Consider the following 20,193-nt stretch of genomic DNA (forward strand, 5'->3'; position numbering starts at 1 on the left):
AACTGATCATGCAAAGCTCCGTCCACACACCTTACTGCGTGGACAGCCTTATCCTGGACGAGGTTCTTACAGCCTTTGCCTACCTGGTTTTGTCTGGGACAACTCCATGGACGAAGCTGGAGTTGTATTTTTTTTATACCCCATCAGTTGCCCCCTTGTCCATAGGTTGTCCAGGGAGTACATTAATTGGTGTCATCTTTTGGACGCGTGTCATTATGTAAGCTGTTGTGGGTGCCACGTGTCAGGATTTAATTGGTGACTGGTCATGTCAACTCGTTTTTCAAGGGACGTGTCATTTGTCACATTTTGGTTGGTCGCGTCGCTTCGGGTACTAGGGTTCATTGCCTATAAATAGTGGAATTCCTCCACTACCCTCCTCATTTCTGAAATTTTCTTCTTTGACATCCCTCGTCCTAGCGTCTCGTCTAGAAGTTTCTTGCGTCCATAATCTCTCTTCGTCTAGATCCAGGTATTTTCTCCATCCTCGTCCTCAGGTTTTTAGCTTTCTTTTAAAAAATGTCTGAGGCAACCCTTTCCTCGTCAAGCAATAGTGTTGTCAAAGCCATAGACGAGTATCATGACCCTAGTAGTTTTTGTGGGTCTAGCGATAGTAGTAGTGATTGCAATAGTAGTAGCGAGGGAAACAATACGGACGAGTATACGTTTGGCGTCCTTGGGGTTCCCATAGAGGTACTTCAGGAAAGCCTTAGGATGAGGGCTGAGTCCGGCTCTAGGGCTGGTACTAGTGCTCCCTCGTCTTCTACTCAGGACGAGGAAGAGGTAGTGTATAGTTGTGCTGTTGGGGTCGCTTCTAAGACAGACGAGAGAAAGTTAGGCATTCTTAAGACTTGGTATCAAATTCCTAAGGACTTAAATCCCAAGGTACTTGTACGTGGTAAGTGGTGTTGTCAACCTCGTTTTGGTGTTGGTATTTATGAGGCTTACCTCTTGGGGGGGTTTAAGGTTGCCCCTTAATGCCTTCGCCAGGGAACTGCTTTCTAGATTAGGTTTAGGTATATGTCAGTTCAACCCCAATGCATGGAGGCTAGTTATCGCTATGCAAGTTTTATGGAGGGAAGTGTTTGAGGGGGATCGTCCTCTTACTGTGGACGAGTTCCTCTTCTGCTATAAGCCCTCAGAGATTAACCAATCCATTGGCTTTTATTAGTTCACAGCCAAAGGGAGAGATTATAGGCTGATTAAGTCCTTAGTCACCTCAGATAGGAAATGGAAGACGGAGTTTTTCTTCGTCTCTGGCTTTTGGGCTGGACGCCCTATTGAGGTTGACAGAGATCCATTTCCTCCCTACACAGGAGAGTTAGGGAACCTTCGTCCTGAACGTACGTCTATGGCTAAACCTTTACTTTTTGTTACTTTTGATTGTAGTTTTCTAATTACTTTCCTCTATTTTTTGTAGGTGCTAGACGGCCTCACTTGAGTAGGTTCTACCTTGAACGAGTTCAGAAAGCTTGTCTTCATCCTGAGAGGGACTTCCAGTCTTTGGTCACTTTTCAGCGCCTCGCTACTTGGGGACTTGGTCCTGAGCCTTCTCCTAAAGCCATAGCCCACGAGTGTATAGTCCGGAGACGTAAGTTTTTACTTTGAGTAATCCTTTGATTCTAACAAACTTCTCTGCAGGAATGGCTACCATGAAGGAGAATAAAGGGAAGGAGGTCATGGAGGAGGATATGGGGCCAGAGGTTCAGCCTCAACCTCGTCCTACCCTTGGTGAGTCTCCTCGTCCTGTCCCAGAGGAATCTCAACCTCGTCCTTCCACTTGGGACAAAAGGAAGAGCTTGTCTCTTTGAGTTGACTTGGAGAATCTTCCAAGCAGATACAAGGAAAAAAGGGCTAACCATAGGTCGTCCAAGGCTAAAAACGCCCAAACCAAAGACAACCAAGCCAACCCTGTCCTCGTCCCCCAGGGTCATTCCGTCCAGATAGTAGATGTTGATTCTAAACCCAAGAACCCCTTGTCTACGCAAATCTCATCCAAGATCATTACTCCTGCCTCATCTCAACCTTCTCAACAGGTGCCTCAGAACCTTCTCAAGGACGAAGATCTCGCCTGGGAAAGGTTCGAGAAAGCAGTGACAGACGAGGACATGATGGCATGCTATGACATGTCTTTGAAGGATTTTGAACGTTTTGGCGTTCATGACCTCTTCAAGGTACGCCTTTTTCTCATATGTGCCTCGTCTTGTCAATTACATATATACATATTTTAATAAAATTTTAATTTATGCAGGCAATGTCAAAGTTTATCGCTGCGTCTAGGCAAGCAATTGAACTAGATAAGACGAGGATTCTGCTAGAGAGGACGATCCAAATGGGGAAGGACGAGTCTAAGAAGTGGGCTGAAGCGACTGCCAAGGCTAAGGAGGATGCAAGGAAGCTGAAGAGTAACATCGAGGAGTTGAAGACAGACGTCAAAGAGAAGGATGCTCGTCTTGAACTCCTCCAGAAGAAGAACGACAAGCTAAGCGCCCTTCTTGCCAAGGCCAAGGAAGATGCAGTTGCAGAGTTTCAGGTGTCCAAACAATTCACTAATCTACTGGACACCAACTACGCAGCTGGGTTTGAAGATTTTAGGATGGAAGCAGTGGAGAAGTTCCCCGAAATTGACTTTAGCCTTGTTAAACTTAACCTTGGTGGAGCTGCTTCAAGTTCCCTCCTCCAAACGAGCTCAGAGGTTGTTAATATTGAGGACGATGCCTTTACAAAGCCAGCTCAGGACGACGCCAATGCTGATGCTCCTTCTGCTTGAAGACGAGATTTTTAATTAATTATTCAAAGTGTTTGTTTTGTTTCTCTTTATTTTGGTCCACTGTTTTTAGGACCTCTTTAAAGATGTATTTGAATACAATTCTTTCATCCAGAGTGTTCTGGACGAGTTTATAAACAATGGCCTTTTAAGGCTTACTTTGTAAGGGTTTTTGGACGGTGGCCGTCTACCCTTTTTAATCTTTAATGAATGTCTATTTTCATCTTTTATTATTACTACATGGATTAGTTTACCTTCTGTATTACTGCTGTTATTAAGATTTGCATACTTCTAAGTATTAGAGGGTCGTCCATAGGCTTTTCTTTTGGATGATGTTAAAGTTTCATCCACGTGCTTTTTCTATGGATGATACTCGAATTCACCTGTTTGTGTGGACGATTCAAGATGGCAATGGTCTTGTCAGACCTTTGCCTCGTCCATGGGCTTGACTTGGCATTTGCCTTTTGTCAAGATGCTTTTAGTATTTGAATTGTCCTAGAGCACTTAAGCGTCTTGGTTCGATGCACGTCCATGGACTAGTATTTCATTGTATGGCCTTTTATGCCTTGGCTTATTTTCTTTACTTTATCCTTGTCTTGAAGAAAGCTTATGAACGTTACATCCCTGCGTCCATAGATTTTCATTCGTCTTAGGGTTTTGCCCCCCTTGCGGGTATTATTATAGAAGTTAGATTTATGTATAAAATACACTGGAAATTCAAACCATATCATTATATAAACATTGTCCACAAATATGGCGCCCACTCAGAAGCTAGTGCCTTATGAAAGTACTTAGGAAAATACTTAAGGAAAATACATAACCTCGTTTTTCACAAACTTGTCTGTAGATGGTGCAAAAGTTTAAGAATTAGTGCACTTTTTATTCTTAATACACACCATAATAGTAATAAGAACACAATAGTAGATATAAGTACACACATAGACCATAGCTATAACTGTCCATAGCATTAACCTCGTCCCTGGAAAATTTCGTCCAAGCTTATTACTGATAGTACCTCCTCAAGTGTTCCACGTTCCATGGGTGCCATAACTTTCGTCCGTCCAGAGCTTCCAAGTAGTACGACCCTTGCCTTTTGCAGTTGATTATCCTATAGGGTTCTTCCCAATTAGGTCCCAATTTTCCATGAGCTGGGTTCCTGGTTGCCAAGGACACCCTTTTAAGAACAAGATCCCTGACGTTGAAATGCCTGGGTTTTACCATGGCATCATGCTGCCTAGCCATAAGATTCTTGTATCTTGCTGTCCTTTGCTCCGCATCCATCCTTACCTCGTCAATGAGATCGAGTTCAAGGCGAAGTTGTTCCTCATTTTCTCTCTCCTAATACTTCATCACTCGATGGTTAGCCATATGAACTTCTACCGGTATAACAGCTTCACTTCCATAGGCTAGCTTGAAGGGGATTTCTCCTGTCGGGGTTCTCACAGTCATCCTGTAGGCCCAAAGAACACTTGGTAACTCGTCTGACCATATCCCCTTTGCCCCCTCAAGCCGAGTCTTAATGATTTTCAACAGGGATCGGTTCGCTACTTCTGTTTGTCCATTTGCCTGTGGGTGGAAGGGTGAGAAATAGTGATTCTTGACTCCAAATTATTCGCAAAAGTCCCTGAAGGGTGTGTTGTCAAATTGTCGTCCGTTATCTGATACTAGTACCCTAGGTACTCCGAACCTACATAGAATATTCTTCCAAACAAAATTCTTGACATTTTGCTGAGTGATTTTTGCAAGAGGTTCGGCCTCCACCCACTTGGTAAAGTAATCAATCCCTACTACCAAAAGCTTCATTTGTTTGGTTCCAATGGGGAAAAGACCTAGGATATCCAGTCCCCACTGTGCAAAGGGCCATGGGGTCATCATTGGGGTCTGGTACTCCGACAGCTATCTAGGGACGTTGCTATAGCACTGACACTAGTCACACACTTTGACATAGGCCTTACCATCTACCTGTATTGTAGGCCAGTAGTAGCCTGCATGGACGACCTTATGGACAAGCGATCTTGCTCCTAAGTGATTTTCACATGCTCCTTCATGAACTTCCCTCAAAACATAGTTTGACTCTTCCGGAGCCAAGCACCTTAGATAAGGTTGAGAAAATCCTCGCTTGTAAAGGACTTCGTTTATGAGGACGTACTTGGTTGCTCTGACCCTTAGCTTTCTAGCTTCATCCTTGTCTTCTAGAAGCCTTCCATCTTTAAGATAGATTACTATTGGACTCATCCAATCTTCTCCCTCTCCTATTTGCTGTATATCTGGAAGGTCTATGCTTGGCATGTACTGGATTCTGTCGTACGCATCCATAACTTCTCCTCCCAAAACTGCTTTTGCCAAGGCATCAGCTTCCATATTTTCTTCCCTTAGGAGTTGAACAAAACTCACTTCCGTAAATTTTTGGACAAGCTGTCTCACTTTGTTAAGATATTTCTTCATCCTATCTTCCTTAGCATCACACAGTCCATTCACTTGGTTGATGACGAGCTGAGAATCTCCTTTGACTATTATTGATTCCGTCCCTAGGGACTTGGCCAATTCTAGCCCTTTAAGTAGAGCTTCATATTCAGCTTCGTTGTTGGTGGTTTGGTATTGCAAACGGGCTGCGTACTCCAATTTGTCACCCTCCGGGGATTTTAGTATGACTCCAATCCCTCCTGTATATAGTGTGGATGACCTGTCTATATTGATAACTCACATTTCATCTCCTTCGTCTTTTTTCAGCTCATCCTGGCTGGGAGTGAACTCCGCAATGAAATCCGCCAACGCTTGTGCCTTGATCGCGGTCCTTGGAAGGTATTTGACATCAAACTCGCTAAGTTCCACCGCCCATTGGATTAATCGTCCTGCAGCTTCCAATTTGTTCATTGCCTTCTTTACGGGATGATCTGTCAGGACGTTGATAATATGAGCTTGGAAATAATGCCTCAGCTTCCTGGAAGCCGTAATTAAGGCAAATGCTAGCTTCTTCATCATCGGGTATCGTCCTTTCGCTCCTCTCAATGCACGGCTTGTAATAAACTGGTTTCTAAATCCTCCCTTCTTCCCTGACCAATGCTGAGCTTACTGCGTGTGGGGACACCGCCAAATACAAATATAGTTCCTCTCCAGGTACAGATGGACTTAACAATGACGCTGTCATGAGGTAAGTCTTCAAGTCTTGAAAGGCCCTCTGACATTCGTTCGTCCACTCAAATGCCTTCCTGAGGATTTTAAAGAATGGCAAACACTTGTTAGTAGCTCTCGAAACAAACCTGTTAAGGGCGGCAACTCGTCCGGTAAGAGACTGGACTTCTTTGATGTTCTTCGGTGGTTCCATATTCAATATCGCCTGGATTTTGTCCGGATTTGCCTCAATTCCCCTATGCGAAACCATGAACCCCAAGAACTTCCCTGACGAAATTTCGAAAGCACACTTGCTTGGATTTAATTTCATGTTATACCGCCGAAGTGTATCGAAGGTCACTTGAAAGTCGTCTAGATGCTTTCCCTCGTCTAGGCTCTTTACCAGCATATCATCCACATAAACCTCCACATTTCGCTCGATTTGAGGACGGAACATGTGGTTAACTAGTCTTTGGTAAGTCACCCCTGTGTTCTTCAGACCGAAGGGCATTACCTTGTAGCAAAATAACCCTTGGCTAGTAATGAATGAGGTCTTTTCTTGATCTGCCTCGTCCATCTTTATCTAGTTGTAGCCTGAGAAGGCATCCATGAAGCTCAGCAACCTGTGACCTGCCGTCAAGTCCACCAGCTGGTTAATGCGTGGCAATAGATAACTGTCCTTGGGGCAAGCCTTGTTTAAGTCAGTAAAGTCCACGCACATTCGCTACTTGCCGTTGGCCTTCTTTACCATGACTACATTCACCAACCAGTCCAGATAATAAACTTCTCGGATGAACTTCGCGATAATCAACTTTTGGACTTCTTCTTTAATGGCATTGTCTCGCTCAAGAGCAAAAACCCTTTTCTTCTGACGCACTAGTTTGGAGTTGGGACATACATTCAGACGGTGAGTAATGACACTCGGATCAATACCCGACATGTCCTCATGACTCCATGCAAAGACATCAAGGCTTTTCTTCAAAAACTGGACCAGAGTATGCTTTGCCTCTTCTTCCATATTCGCTCCAATTCTAGTGAACTTCTTGGGACTGCTCTCGTCCAAAGGGACATCTTCTAACACGTCAGTGGGCTCGGCTGCGATCCTTCTCTCGTCTATGCTCATTATTTGTACGTGCTCGTCCATTGCCAGCATGGCTAGGTAGCACTCTCTGGCGGCTAACTGATCTCCTTGTACTTGGCCCACCCCGTGCTCGGTCGGGAATTTGACAGACAAATAATAGGTAGAGGTTACTGTCTTCCAACTATTCAAAGTTGGCCTTCCAATAATAGCATTATATGATGATGCACAATCAACAACAAGGAAGTTTACCTCTTTGGTTATCTGCTGGGGATACGCTCCAACCACCACTGGCAATGCGATGGTGCCCACAGGCTGCACCTTCATTCCTCCAAATCCCACCAATGGGGAATTCACTAGTCGAAGTTGATCTCGTCCTAACCTCATTTGCTAGAAGGCGGGGTAATACAAAATGTCCGCCGAACTGCCATTGTCTACCAACACCCTTCTTGTTATGTAATCAGCAATGAGTAAGGTGATGACTATCGCGTCATCGTGTGGGTGGTGAACTCGTCTAGCGTCCTCGTCTATGAACGTAATGGCTTGCTCGTCTGCTTCCCTTGTCCTGGGAGGTCGTCCAGACAGCTGGATATTTTGTATCACCTACAGGTATGTTTTCCTCAACTTGGACGACTGTGCTGTCGAGGTTCCTTCGATAATTACTCTTATTTCTCCAAGTGGGGGTCGTGATGATTCCTCCACCTTAGCCTTCAGTTTCTTGTCTCTCTGGTCTCGTCCAAGGAAATTCCTCAACTTTTCTTGTCTGATAAGATTCTCTATCTGCTGCTTCAAATGAAAGCACTCGTCCGTGTCATGCCCGTGGTCTCTGTGAAAGCGGCAATACTTGTTCCTATTGCGCTTGTTAGGATCTCCTTTCATTTTATCTAGCCACTTCAAGGACGGATCATCCTTGATCTGCATAAGCACCTGCTCTAGTGGCATATTCAGGGGCGTATACTGTTGATTTTTAGCTGAGGAACTTGCCTTCAACCATCTTTTTCTTTTTTATCTTCTACGCGAGCCTTCTTCGGACAAGGACCCTGGTCCGGGTAACGCTGGTGACCTGCTTCCGAGCATTCTAATCTCTTTCTCTTCTTGGCTATAATAGTGTCCTCAGCATTCATGAAATTCTGGGCTGAATGGACGAGTTTGGCCATAGTCTGTGGTTCCTGCTCGTAGAGCTTATGAATGAACAAGTCAAAGTTGACCCCATTGTGAAAGGCAGTCAATAACAACTTGTCGTCCATTTCATCCACTGTCAAGGCTTCTCTATTGAATCAAGTAATGAAAGACCGCAAACTTTCATTTTCCCTTTGCTCTATAGTTAGCAAACTAAAAGAGGAAAGCTTGTGGCGTTGCCCTCTAATGAAATTATTGACGAACAACTTACTCAGCTCCTCGAATGAGCCCACGGAGTTTGAGGGTATTTTGCTGAACTACACTCGTGCTGATTCCTTAAGTGTGGTAGGGAAAACTCTGCACATAATCTCGTCCGGGACCCCTTAAAGGTGCATGGTCGTCTTGAATGTAGCAATGTGATCACACGGGTCACGATTTCCATCATATGAATCCAAGGAAGGCATTTTGAATTTCAGAGGTAGGGGGTGACTGTTGATGGAAGCCATGAAAGGGGAGTCTGTTCGGTGAACTAAATCATCCATGGGGTTCGCCCGCCTCATGTTCTCCTTCATCTTATCCATGGCTTTTCTCATCTGGTCCATCTCCCTCTCCAAGTGTGGCACTCTTCTTGAAGCAGTACCCCTTGTTTGATTTTCGGACTCAACATTTTCTTCTCCACCTTCCTGACTTTGGCCTCGTCCTTCCGCGTGCCCATCATGGCGTTGCCTCCTTAAATTGATCTCCCTGTTCAACTCCTGATTCTGACGAGTCAATTCTGCCATAGCGGCAGCCATGGACTGTATATGTTGAACAGAAGGCGGTTGCATGACAGGCGCTGATTGACGATCGCGGAGGGGATTATTAGAAGCATCCCTACTCTCCTAATGGCCTGGGCTGGTTGCCCTTGATCTTGTTCGAACCATTCAGTCTTTTTTCTGGGAAAGGCTAATCGTTGAAAACAGAACAGATAATCGAACAAAAAGAACACCGTTTTCCCACAAACAACGCCAATTGATGATGCGAAGAAAATCAATAGGCTGGATGCTTCGGATTTGAAAGGACTACTTGCTATCTTGGTGGTCTGAAAAAGAAAGAGAAAACAATCAAAGGTGACCAGGGTTGCTGGCCAAGAACCCTCCGATGGCAAAGTTAGTTTTCTCTCTATAGTTTTGGAGTTCCAACTTTTTAGGAAATGTAAAAACGTACCTTTGTTTGGTCTGAATGGGCGTTTATATAGTTTCCTAAAGACAGTTATCAAACTTGTAACCTCTCTTGGATTTAAGGAGGTGCGAGGGTTCAGAGATAACTTCTTCAACTGTTTAGGAGTTACATTTTACCCCACAAAACGGTTACTGGAAGTTATACGTGTGATACGAAGTTGTTATATTCACTTAGGAATTTTTCCCTAAGTCAAGGGCTCGTCCAGGGAACCTCCAGTTAGGTGCATCTTGCTCCCAATGCAAGGTCGTTCCCTTCTAGAAGATCTCCCAGGACGAGGTTGATAATGGCATGGTGTTATAGAACTGATCATGCAAAGCTCTGTCCACACACCTTACTGCGTGGTCGGCCTTATCCTGGACGAGGTTCTTACAACCTTTGCCTACCTGGTTTTGTCTGGGACAACCTCCATGGACGAAGCTGGAGCTGTATTTTTTTTTTATACCCATCAGAGTGGTTTACAACTTGACAACGGGAGTGTTTGAAAAAATTCATGTATTCATTTGTTGTGGAATTTGCTAAAATCCACTCAAACAAACTTGACACAACCGGCTTTTAATATACATATCCTTACATATGTTGTATTTTTAGTTGAGTGCAATCTCCTAAGTATCTAATCTTTCAAATGCATGTAGATCACAAATAATCACAAATATTATAAGAACCATTAAAAAAAAAATCAACCATCCAAAATAGTTCGATATCGATTGATGCATCAGAATAGTTCAATATAGTATTAAGTATTAACCACCTAATTATCATGACATAACAATATTCAGTATAAATATTTTTTAATAACAACATTCAGTAAAACAACATCTAGTGCAGAAACCCCCAACACACAACACAAAAATTACTAATCAAAATGCAGCAAAAATATAAAATTTAGAAGGGTTATGACTAAAGTTGAAAGACAAATAAGATGGAACATAAATATAAGAAAAGTATGGGACTTGTGATCATTTCTCTTTAAGTGCTTCTCAAAATATATATGAAAAAGTGTTTTTAAGGGTTAAAAAAATGTTTTTTTTTTTTCATTAACTAGATACAAGAGAGTAAATCAAGAGCTATTCAATTAAGCATCTTCTAATGTTCCCAAGACATCTAAAATTTAAATCTCTTCCCCATTGTAACCATCAAAGTAATTAAAAACAGAAAAAAAAAAAACGAGAATATATATATATATATATATATATATATATATATATATATATATATATATATATATATATATCAGTCAAGGTGAGACCAGCGTGTAACTCTATAAAATATTGTTGAATAACAATCCCAACATCTAAGAAAAGACAATAGTTTCTAAAAAATATTTTCCACTAAATCAACCAAACATAATATTTCTTATTTAATTTCAAAAGGATTTGTATATTTTATTTTTGCTATTAGTGGATATAGCATTATTTTGGTAGAAATAAGGGTTTTCTAAAAGGAAAAACCTATAGAACTTGAGTCTCGACCAATAACCTGAAAGGCTGAAAGCAAATTGCGGTGGTTTGTGAACCCCTCATGATAGCTTTACTTGAAAGCCCACCCAACCCGATCAATATATCACCTTCCATTCACCAACAAATGTGCCTTACCCCCACATGATATTTGTGGTCATTCATTTTTCTTTTTACAAAAGAATAGATAATTTGACCAATTGGAAAAGCTTTGGGCTGCACTTATTCATCATTAGTAGCGAAGTTATTCATTGGACAAAATACAAATCATAGTACAATCAACCACTAGCCCCTCAACAAATTTTACCATTAAAAAGCAGTAGCAGAAGCTAAGCATCAGAATCATAACCATCCCCTCACATAATGCAATGGGGTCATTTTAGGAACAAGAAAATATCACTAACATGCAAATTGAAGATTTAGTCTTACATAGATGACTCCCAAAGTTTAGTACACACTTGGCAAGAAGCTAGATAATCACTTTAATCAAAGGCAATCATCATAATAATGCTTGTACACACAGTCCTATTGGGGCATAAAACCCCTCATTTCTTCCCACTTTTCTTCAGCCCAGCACCACCAATGGGACCTTTCTGTGCCTTTGCCCTAAGCTCCTTGAGTGCCTAATCATATAAATCAAGATCAAATTAAGAATTTGAAGAACCACCCATGAAGGGATCATGAAAACTAACAATCATATAGCAATATATTACCTTTTCCTCTTCCTTCTTCTTTTGAATATTGGCCATGTCAACCTGTAGAGACCAGAATAAGCAAGATTGAGACAGTGATACCACAGAGAAAATATCAAATATCATTACAATAACCAACTTCAGCAATGTGCAGCGTGTACCAATAAATGCCTTGAAGTAGAGCAAAGGTTAAGAGAATCAAATAAAAGGTCCAAACTTACTAATCAGGCAAGTTTTAGCATGCACAGAGAATTAAACTATTACAAGAAAATAATCAAATAACAGTGATGATATTGAATGGATACAAATAAAGTATTTTGTTATAAAGTGTGAAAGCAGTGCAACCCTAGACAAGAAGTTAACAAAGGAAAACCACAAGAAAAAAGAAAGAACATTAAAGTAAAAGAACAAATATGGTTAATCAAAACTCAAGATGACCCCGAATTCTAGAAAATCCGTAGTAGAAATATGAGCCGCAAAGAGAAGTATTTAACAAAAAATATTTACCACAATTAAAAAAAGTTCTGGAGGTATACAAAATTCCCTATTGTTCTCTTAGTAGTTTAAACCATATTTGAATGTTAAAACTTCTTATGTATAACTTATTGGAGCATTTAAAGATTATTATATATTCATGTTCTATAATATTCATAATTAATAAAGTCAAAGAAAGCAAACCCAAAAGAAACCCAATCAAATAATCCCATAAGCAAATTGACCTAGGATTTTCACTTCAGAAATACAAATCCCTCAAAAAAAAAAATTCCTATTCTTCCTTACTATGATTCTCAGTATCCAAACAAAATTTTATTATAAAAACAGCGAAAAATTACAGATTAAGATCAACCCAAGTACTAAAACACTTCGATTTCAACTAATTTGAATCTTTTTTCCACCCTAGTCCCTAGATAGATAACCAAACCACCAAAGCAGCAAACTTTGAAAAACACAAATTCAAAGAAATTTCAAGAAATTGAAAACCATACCTCGTCGTAGTCTTTCTTCTCAGCCTTGGGTTGCTTCAAAGGCTTTGCTTTTCCACCTACAACACCAAAAAAAAAAAAAAAAAAAAAAAACTTAACCCTTTAATTTTTATCCCAAAACAAAACAATATCAACCAATCAACAAATCCAAATCTTTTCTGTTCAAAATTAACAAGAAATTCAGGAAGATTTTGATGAATTGTGAATCGAATTCTAACAAATCTAGGGTTTTTTGACTTGTACCTTGCTTGGACGACATGGCTGGCTGCGATCTAGGGTTAGGGTTCGAACTGGAATTCCCAAACCTGAAAAAGAAAGTAACAACGGAGACGAGTCTATAAGCCTAACCCTGTGAAGATTATATAGTGGATGGGGTGTGTCTCACACGTGCCACACGTGTGATCATTGCTTTTTCATAAAAAACTTCGATATTGTGAATGTACTATTACGCCCTTTACCGGAACAATCTTTGGTTGTTTTGTTCCTACGTAGTGGGGATATATTGGGAATTTAATAATTTTTGGCAATTTGCCAATCATTTAAAGATAGTTAATTCTAAATTAAACTCTATTACTATAAATAAATAATAATAAAAACCTTAAACTCTAGGAGAAAGTATAACTATAAATTTGAGTCCAGCCAATGGCTATAACTCTGTTTAATATTTTTTTTATTGAGTATAAATTTTGGTTAATCTATCTATTCATAAATTAAATATTAATAGTTATATCATCAGTTAAATGTTTAAATTTTAAATTTTAAAGGTAGTTAATTCTAAATTAAACTCTATCTCTATATAGTATAAAAAATACCTTAAACTTTAGGACATAAGTATAGCTAAAAATTTGATGCCAATCGGATGTTAATTCATTCCATAAACTTCTTTTTATGCATAATTTTAAACTACAAAAACTTGAAATTAGAAATTTTGATTTATGACATAGGTATTGGTTTTTTATTTTTTAGAAACTTTGCAATTATGAATGATAAAAAAAAAAATGTAATCTATTAGTGGATTTATCAAAATTTGTATCCAATAAAAAAAAAAGTTTTGAGTGGAGTTATAACCATTACTTACAAACTAGTTTGTAGCTGAATTTTGTGTTTACTACAATATATTATAAGTGTGTTTTTGCAAGTATTACCATTTTTATTACATTATGCTTATAAATTGATGTGATATCAATCTAAAAAAAAAAAAAAAAAATTCAAACGATTAATGAGATGGTTGAAACCCACCAATCATAGTAATTGTCATATTAATATGTTAGGTTTATGTAGTAAAACTAGTATTATCTTTAATATTTTTCTATAGGTAAAGTCTTGCTTAAGTTTTAAGAAATTTAAATTTTACTTCATTTAAAATTATATTATCAAAAGGTTTTAAATAATTTAAAATAAAATTTAATATTTATTTTAATTATTTTGATTATATATTATAAGTTTTGTTTTAATAATAAAACTTACACATATTTGACCAAGTGGCTCAATATATGTATGTGCTGCTGTTGCATATAAAATTAATGTGTTTTTGTCATGTGATACTTTAATTACTAATATAGTTTTGATTATATTAATAAAATATTTCTTTTAGTTAAGTATAATTAATATTTTCTTTTATGTACATATAATTTTGTGGTTTCAACTTTCAAGTAATTTTTTTCTTTTTACCTCTATACCTCCATTTGGTTTCCTAGTCACTGTTGCCCTGGGATGCACGGACGCGGCACAGGAGGTGCCGCACCCGCGTCCGACGCGGCGGGACTCGCCGACGCGCGAGGGACGCCGCTGCTCGCGCGTCGGTGTGGCGTTCGGCCGCGTCGGCCACGTGGCATCTTATTTTTCCCGCCGACTTGCGCCGACGCGGCGCCGATTCGAGCAGATTCGGGCCGATTTGGCCAGAATCGGGCTGTTTCGGCCGTATCGGCTGGCGACCAAAACGGCCGAAATAGGCCTCGAATCATGCTGCAACAGCCGAAATCGGCTCTAAATGAGACCCAAAAACCCTAAATCTATCCTTCCTTAATTTTATTTTGAATATTTGTTGCTTCTTTTGTGTTTTCTTTTTGGTTTTGTGTTGTGTTTTGTGTTTCTTGCTTTTTTCTTTCTTTGTTTTGTGAATCAAGGCATAGTAAATTAGTAATATGTTTTTTAAGAATATTTTAATAGTAAAAATATATAGAAAATATAAATAAAAATATTTTTAATAATTTTTTAATTGCCGAGTCCCGCCGCACTCGCATCCACTTTTTTCAAAAATTGCCGAGTCCCGCACCCGTACCCACACCCGCACCCGCACCCGCACCCGTGCTTCATAGTTGTTGCCCTGTGGAGTCATTCCCCTTGAATGGAGGTCTTGAGATCTTCGCCTTAGAAATTCTAGATCGGCAAGAGGGATATATCCTCACAACAAACCGACACGTGGGTTTGATTGATCCTAGCAAGGGGTTTATTTTTTTTTTGGATTGATCGACAATCTTGTGTTGATGGTATTCCAAGATCTGGCTTTGATAGAGCCATGGACAACCTTACCTCTAGTTATTGGATAATGTTCAATTTCACTCTCACCTCTCAACTCTTAATTGTGCACGTTTAAATTCCTATAAAAAAAAACTATACTTTTTAAATAAGTTAATGTGTGTGTTTGTTTCTAGAAAAATAAAAAGTTAATGTCATTTTTTGGATTTCCTCCGAATTTAAATTTAAAAGAAATTAAATGTTAATTTGTTTTTAAAATTTTTACACTTTTATAATAACTTTTTTATGGTTGCTTTATTTGTCACTTAACATAATGTTGTTATGGTTTAAATGGAGATGAGATCAAAGGATGACTATGAAATTGACTTGATTTGAAAGTTGAGAAGCCAAATTGACATAATAAATTATTAAGATACTAAGTTGACCCAATGAATTCTTGATGGATCAAATTAAACTTTAACCAGTTGATGGAGAATCAAATTAGTAATTTCAAATATTTTGAGATGAAAAACTCAAGAGTATCTTCTTTGAGGCTTTGATAAAATATTGGATGTAAATTTTTTTATATTGAACCTAGACATGGCAAAATGGGTGGGTCGGATCGGGTCGGGTCGGCTCAATCGGATTTGCGGGTCGATTAGGTTGCGGGTTGGATCGGGTTGACTCGTATTTTTCAAACAAGCTTTTTTTTTTTTTTTTTTTTTTTTAAATAGATGCAATTTATCAATCGTTTATGAGTTCCTCAACTGTAATTTGATTCTCATAAGTAATATTATTACCAATTACTACTAAACACTTGATACTCGAATTTGGTATAACTCTTGTTCCAACTTTTTAGAAGCTAATCTTTGGTATAATCTTGGATTTATTCAAAGTAGGAAGAGAAAATGAAGGTAACAAGTGAAAAATAGCAAATCATAATGGAGTACGACCAGCTGATGTATACATCCAATTTAGTAATTTACCAACACGTATAACATGCACATGCATTGTACACTAATATTAAAGAATTGAGATTTCCCTTGCTCCTTACCAAAGGACACTACGGTGCTGATGTGAACTCATCAAAAGCACAATTCGTGCGCTTAGTCTCTAAAGTAGAGGAACTGACTCACTGAGGAAGCTTTGTCGCTTTGGCCTTTGTGGTTGTCACATTTCACACTTTCATGTTTGTGCCTTTGGCTTTGGATTACAGCTAAGCTAGTCAGCTAGTCAATTGAATGAGATTTTTTATTTTATTTTAATTGTTGTCTTGTGTCATTCTTTCATGTCTGTGAAACTTTATTGGTTGTGAAGTTCAAATAGTCAAATTGAATATGAAGTTATTGTCTTGTCTTGTCTGTTGTCTTAGTCTATATCTATAATTTATTGACTATTGGTTTGGTTCTAGTGCTTTGTGCTTTATGCACACAGTATCAGGACGTAGTCTAAATATTTTTTTAGCGAATTTTTTTTTAATGGGTCGGGTCACGGGTTATCCGAGTCGGGTCGGGTTGACCTGCAAAAAAAATGGGTCGGGTCACAAGCCAACCCGTTTTTGCTTTGAGTCAAAAAATCGGGTTTGGGTCAGGTGTTTTCAGGTCGGGCTGGGCTAAAAAATTCTGACCTATTTTGCCATGCCTAATTGAACCTGTAAAGATCTTAAGAATGTTATATTTGTTGTCTATAAATTATTTTATGTTAATTGTAAAAACGATTTTGTGGCTCACCATCCTATCTTTAAATAGCAATATTAAAGATAAAACAGTGCTTGTAAAGTTCTTGTACTTCGAAAAAAAAAGCGAAAGAACAGGCATAATGTGCAACAATATTGCAGATGTTAATTTATGACTTGCATGTAATTCAATAGAGCTTCGCTAGTTAAGCATTAGCATTGTTCAAATCTCCAAATTTTAGGATTTAGACCTGTATCGTAAATTTGTAATAGAAATGAACCAAAGCAAAGACTAATTTGAAATTATAGCTTCAAACAAGTACACAAATACAGAACAAGAATCACTGCCCCTTCATCTGGCTTCTATTTCTGAAACTGATACCTTATTTATGGAAAAATTCTCCAACATGGTTTTGGACAAACTCCTGTTGAGAAAAAATGCTGGTTGTTTTGGTGGAACAAGTGACACAGTTTCATTAGTAATCATGAAAACAACATCTGACATGGAAGGCCTATCTATTGGACTGTCTTGTACACACAGAAGACCTATGTGGATGCACCTCAAAACGTCATTTAAGGGATGGGAATCACCTAATGCTGAATCTGCAAACTCTAAGCATTTTCCTTCTCTCCACAATTCCCATGCCTGAAAAAGAGAAAAAGGAAGGTCAAAGTTATATCTCGAATAGAAAATGAATTGGTCTCATAGACAAGGCAATCCATGGACAAGGATCACATAAATAGGAACTTACATATCCTAATAGGTTAAGTGATTCTTCCCGATAACAGAAATTGTTATTCTTTTTGCTGCTCACAATTTCTAGTAATAGTACTCCAAAGCTAAATACATCAGACTTCATTGAAAAGGTACCCTTAATTGCATACTCGGGAGACATATACCCACTGAATAAAAGAGTTCGACAAAACTTTTAGTATATTAAGGCACTATGCATATAAGAATACACATGCATACTTGTTCACATACTCATTGATAGATTAACAAATTTACTTACTATGTTCCAACAATTTTCTTTGTGTTTGCTTCAGATTCATCTTGCCCAAATATTCTTGCCATGCCAAAATCAGAAATCTTTGGGTTCATCTCAGCATCAAGTAAGATGTTACTTGCTTTTAAATCTCTATGTACTATTCTCAATCTAGAATATTTATGAAGGTAAAGAAGACCTTGAGCAATCCCTTCTATGATTTTGAAACGTTTTGTCCAATCTAATTGATCCTTTTTCATAGGATCTACCATGAGAAATTTGTGAAAGTAAGTACAAGCATTTAATAATATGAAAACAAAAAATTGTCACCAGTAAAAGAATTTTAAGAGTGAGAATTTGCTAACCAAAGAGCAAGAAATCCAAGCTTTTGTTATGCATATACTCATATATCAACATCTTCTCTTCTCTTTGGATGCAGCACCCAACAAGTCTGACGAGATTAGTGTGCTGCAGCTTGGCAATTAATATAAGTTCATTCTTGAATTCCACTACTCCTTGTCTAGATCTTTCTGAGAGTCTCTTTATTGCAACTTCTTGACGATTGGCTAATATTCCCTGAAAAATAACTAACAGATTGTCCCTAATATTTCAATTTATGATTAATTCTTAAATCATTTTATTTTAAAAGGTCTCTGAAGTATACCTTATAAACAGGCCCAAAACCACCTTCTCCTAACTTATTCGTAGTCGCAAAATTGTTTGTGGCTTCTGCTATACTCTCAAAGCTGAAAAATTCTAAGGCACTACTCTTCTTCCTGTCTTTTTCAAATAGTTTTCTCTGCCTAGATATGCTAGCATGACTTGTGCTAGCTCCTAACTCACATTGTAAGATTTCTTGCTCTGCTTTCCTCTCGCCTATTAATCATATAGTAACACTTAAAAAGTGACTAATTAACTCATAACTAGTAATTTTCATACATTATTTTGATTTGTTCGGAGAGATTACCTTTTTCTTTGCATTTTCTTTGAATGAAATTGTATAACAAGCACAAAACTAGTAGAACTACAATCCCAGTCACAGATAGGACAACCCATATCCACCACATAGCTGCAGAAACAAATAATAGTTACCACCATTCCTATGTGCAGAACATGTGCAAGTGTGCGTATTATGAGAAGCGTGCCAAAGTTATCATCATAGAGGGTTAAAGTCTAAATAATTAAACTATTGGGGAAGGCTCACATCTGAGGTAAATTTACCTTTTTCTAGCACAAGAAAATAGACATCCATGCTGTAAGAATTGTTGCTTTCTTTGAAATTCACTCCTTTGCTCCAAATTGTACAGCTAGTTTGGTTGTAATCTGTGGCCGCATAAGCAATGCAAGAACAATTATTCAAGCACTTTGCCCGACAATCGAAGAGACTCATGTTGTGATTCCCTTCAAACTTGAATCCTTCACCAGACATAACACCTTTTCTTTGCTTGAACTGATCATTAGGCTTCCTGCACGCTGGCAGTTGTTGATTCACACAGCCGGGATAGGAACCATAGGAACAAGTGCCGCCACCAAATGGTGCCAACCCTGTCATCTCTAGTATTGCACCTGTGAAATCTATCATGTATCGTGATAAAGTGCGATTTTTATTCAAGTAATATGTAAAGTACTTCTCATTTTTATTTGAGATGTAACTAAAACTGATGTCCCTCTCATTGGACAACCGAGGCACAAATTCAAAATGCCCATTTTGCCAATTGCCGCTACTCCAATAGGTTCTCCCTTGCCACCAAATGATCAACATACTGGAATCATCTATGCCGGAACCAGCAGTGAGGGTAAAAGAACCTTTGGCTGGGTTGTTTTCACTAATCCACGAAGTTAGTGACCAAATATGATTTTCCACATTTATTCCCAATTTCATGCCAGGCAAAAGCGTATCTGTAGGGTAATCAAAACTTTGCCATAAAACCTGTTTTGTAGATCCATCAATATTCTGCTCTCTCAATATAAAGTTACCTGATTCCAGTAGCATGGCATTAGCATTATTTTCTGCTTGAACAGAATTTGACACAATGAGATTACCTCCACTATGTGAAATTGTCAACCTACCAAATTCATCAATCATAAGAATACCAGACTTGTCAGCAATTGGGTTGTCTCGGTTAGCAACCCACACCACCTTCTTATTGGCAACTAACATTGCTCCATCATCAGCTATGTTGAATGAAATTCCAACATACCTATTTCTTGAAGAACCTGGGCTAAAAAATTCCAACTTGAATGTTCCATCAGATGAGGCCAGGTGCTCCCCATCTCTAAGCTTTTGGCCTTGTACCAATATATCTGTCTCAGAATGTGTGTGTCTAATCAGTAAGAAATAAATCAAACTAAGCAAGATAGTCCTTCCTTTGCTAGCCATCAATGGAAAATTTTGAGACGAGAGATGATAAGGTAGTCCTACTCGTTAATTGTATATTGCTAGAAGCCAACCTGCTGGCTTTTTTGACCTGTTTTTCTTTTGGTTTTATCATTGACTTTATTATAGACTTTTTGTGCGTGACAAATATAACAAAGTTTCAGCTTGTTTATCGCGTGTGACACGCTGACGTGGACCCACTTAGGTCTTATGTCAAAGAAAACTCGTGTCTTTTTTCCAACATTCATTGTTAGAAAATTCTGCACTATTCCTGTG

At 38.7% G+C, this 20,193-nt stretch overlaps 1 protein-coding gene and 1 long non-coding RNA gene across 2 annotated transcripts; both read right to left on the reverse strand.

Moving 5' to 3' along the window:
- Positions 1 to 11,124: 11,124 nt before the first annotated feature.
- Positions 11,125 to 12,800, reverse strand: LOC142636162 (uncharacterized). The gene is made up of 4 exons (XR_012844264.1): positions 12,666 to 12,800; positions 12,426 to 12,481; positions 11,461 to 11,502; positions 11,125 to 11,370 (listed from the first exon to the last, which is right to left on the reverse strand). It is a non-coding gene; the product is annotated as an uncharacterized LOC142636162 (long non-coding RNA).
- A 4,047-nt stretch (positions 12,801 to 16,847) lies between these two features.
- Positions 16,848 to 19,985, reverse strand: LOC142633589 (G-type lectin S-receptor-like serine/threonine-protein kinase At1g67520). Its single transcript, XM_075807835.1, has 7 exons — positions 18,762 to 19,985; positions 18,508 to 18,609; positions 18,205 to 18,416; positions 17,906 to 18,116; positions 17,568 to 17,805; positions 17,307 to 17,457; positions 16,848 to 17,200 (listed from the first exon to the last, which is right to left on the reverse strand). Exons 1-7 carry the CDS (start codon positions 19,918 to 19,920, stop codon positions 16,907 to 16,909), a joined length of 2,367 nt encoding a protein of 788 aa, XP_075663950.1. The 5' UTR covers positions 19,921 to 19,985; the 3' UTR covers positions 16,848 to 16,906.
- Positions 19,986 to 20,193: the final 208 nt, after the last annotated feature.

This window comes from Castanea sativa, chromosome 5 (assembly GCF_040712315.1).
Source record: "Castanea sativa cultivar Marrone di Chiusa Pesio chromosome 5, ASM4071231v1".
Taxonomy (NCBI): domain Eukaryota; kingdom Viridiplantae; phylum Streptophyta; class Magnoliopsida; order Fagales; family Fagaceae; genus Castanea; species Castanea sativa.

Coding starts and splice junctions, on each gene's coding strand:
- LOC142633589 (XM_075807835.1), bottom strand. CDS start 19,920: ATGGCTAGCAAAGGAAGGACTATCTTGCTTAGTTTGATTTATTTCTTA. Junction 18,117..18,204: donor GTTTTGGGCCTGTTTATAAG/GTATACTTCAGA, acceptor GTTATTTTTCAG/GGAATATTAGCCAATCGTCA. Junction 17,806..17,905: donor CTTGGATTTCTTGCTCTTTG/GTTAGCAAATTC, acceptor TTCTCATGGTAG/ATCCTATGAAAAAGGATCAA.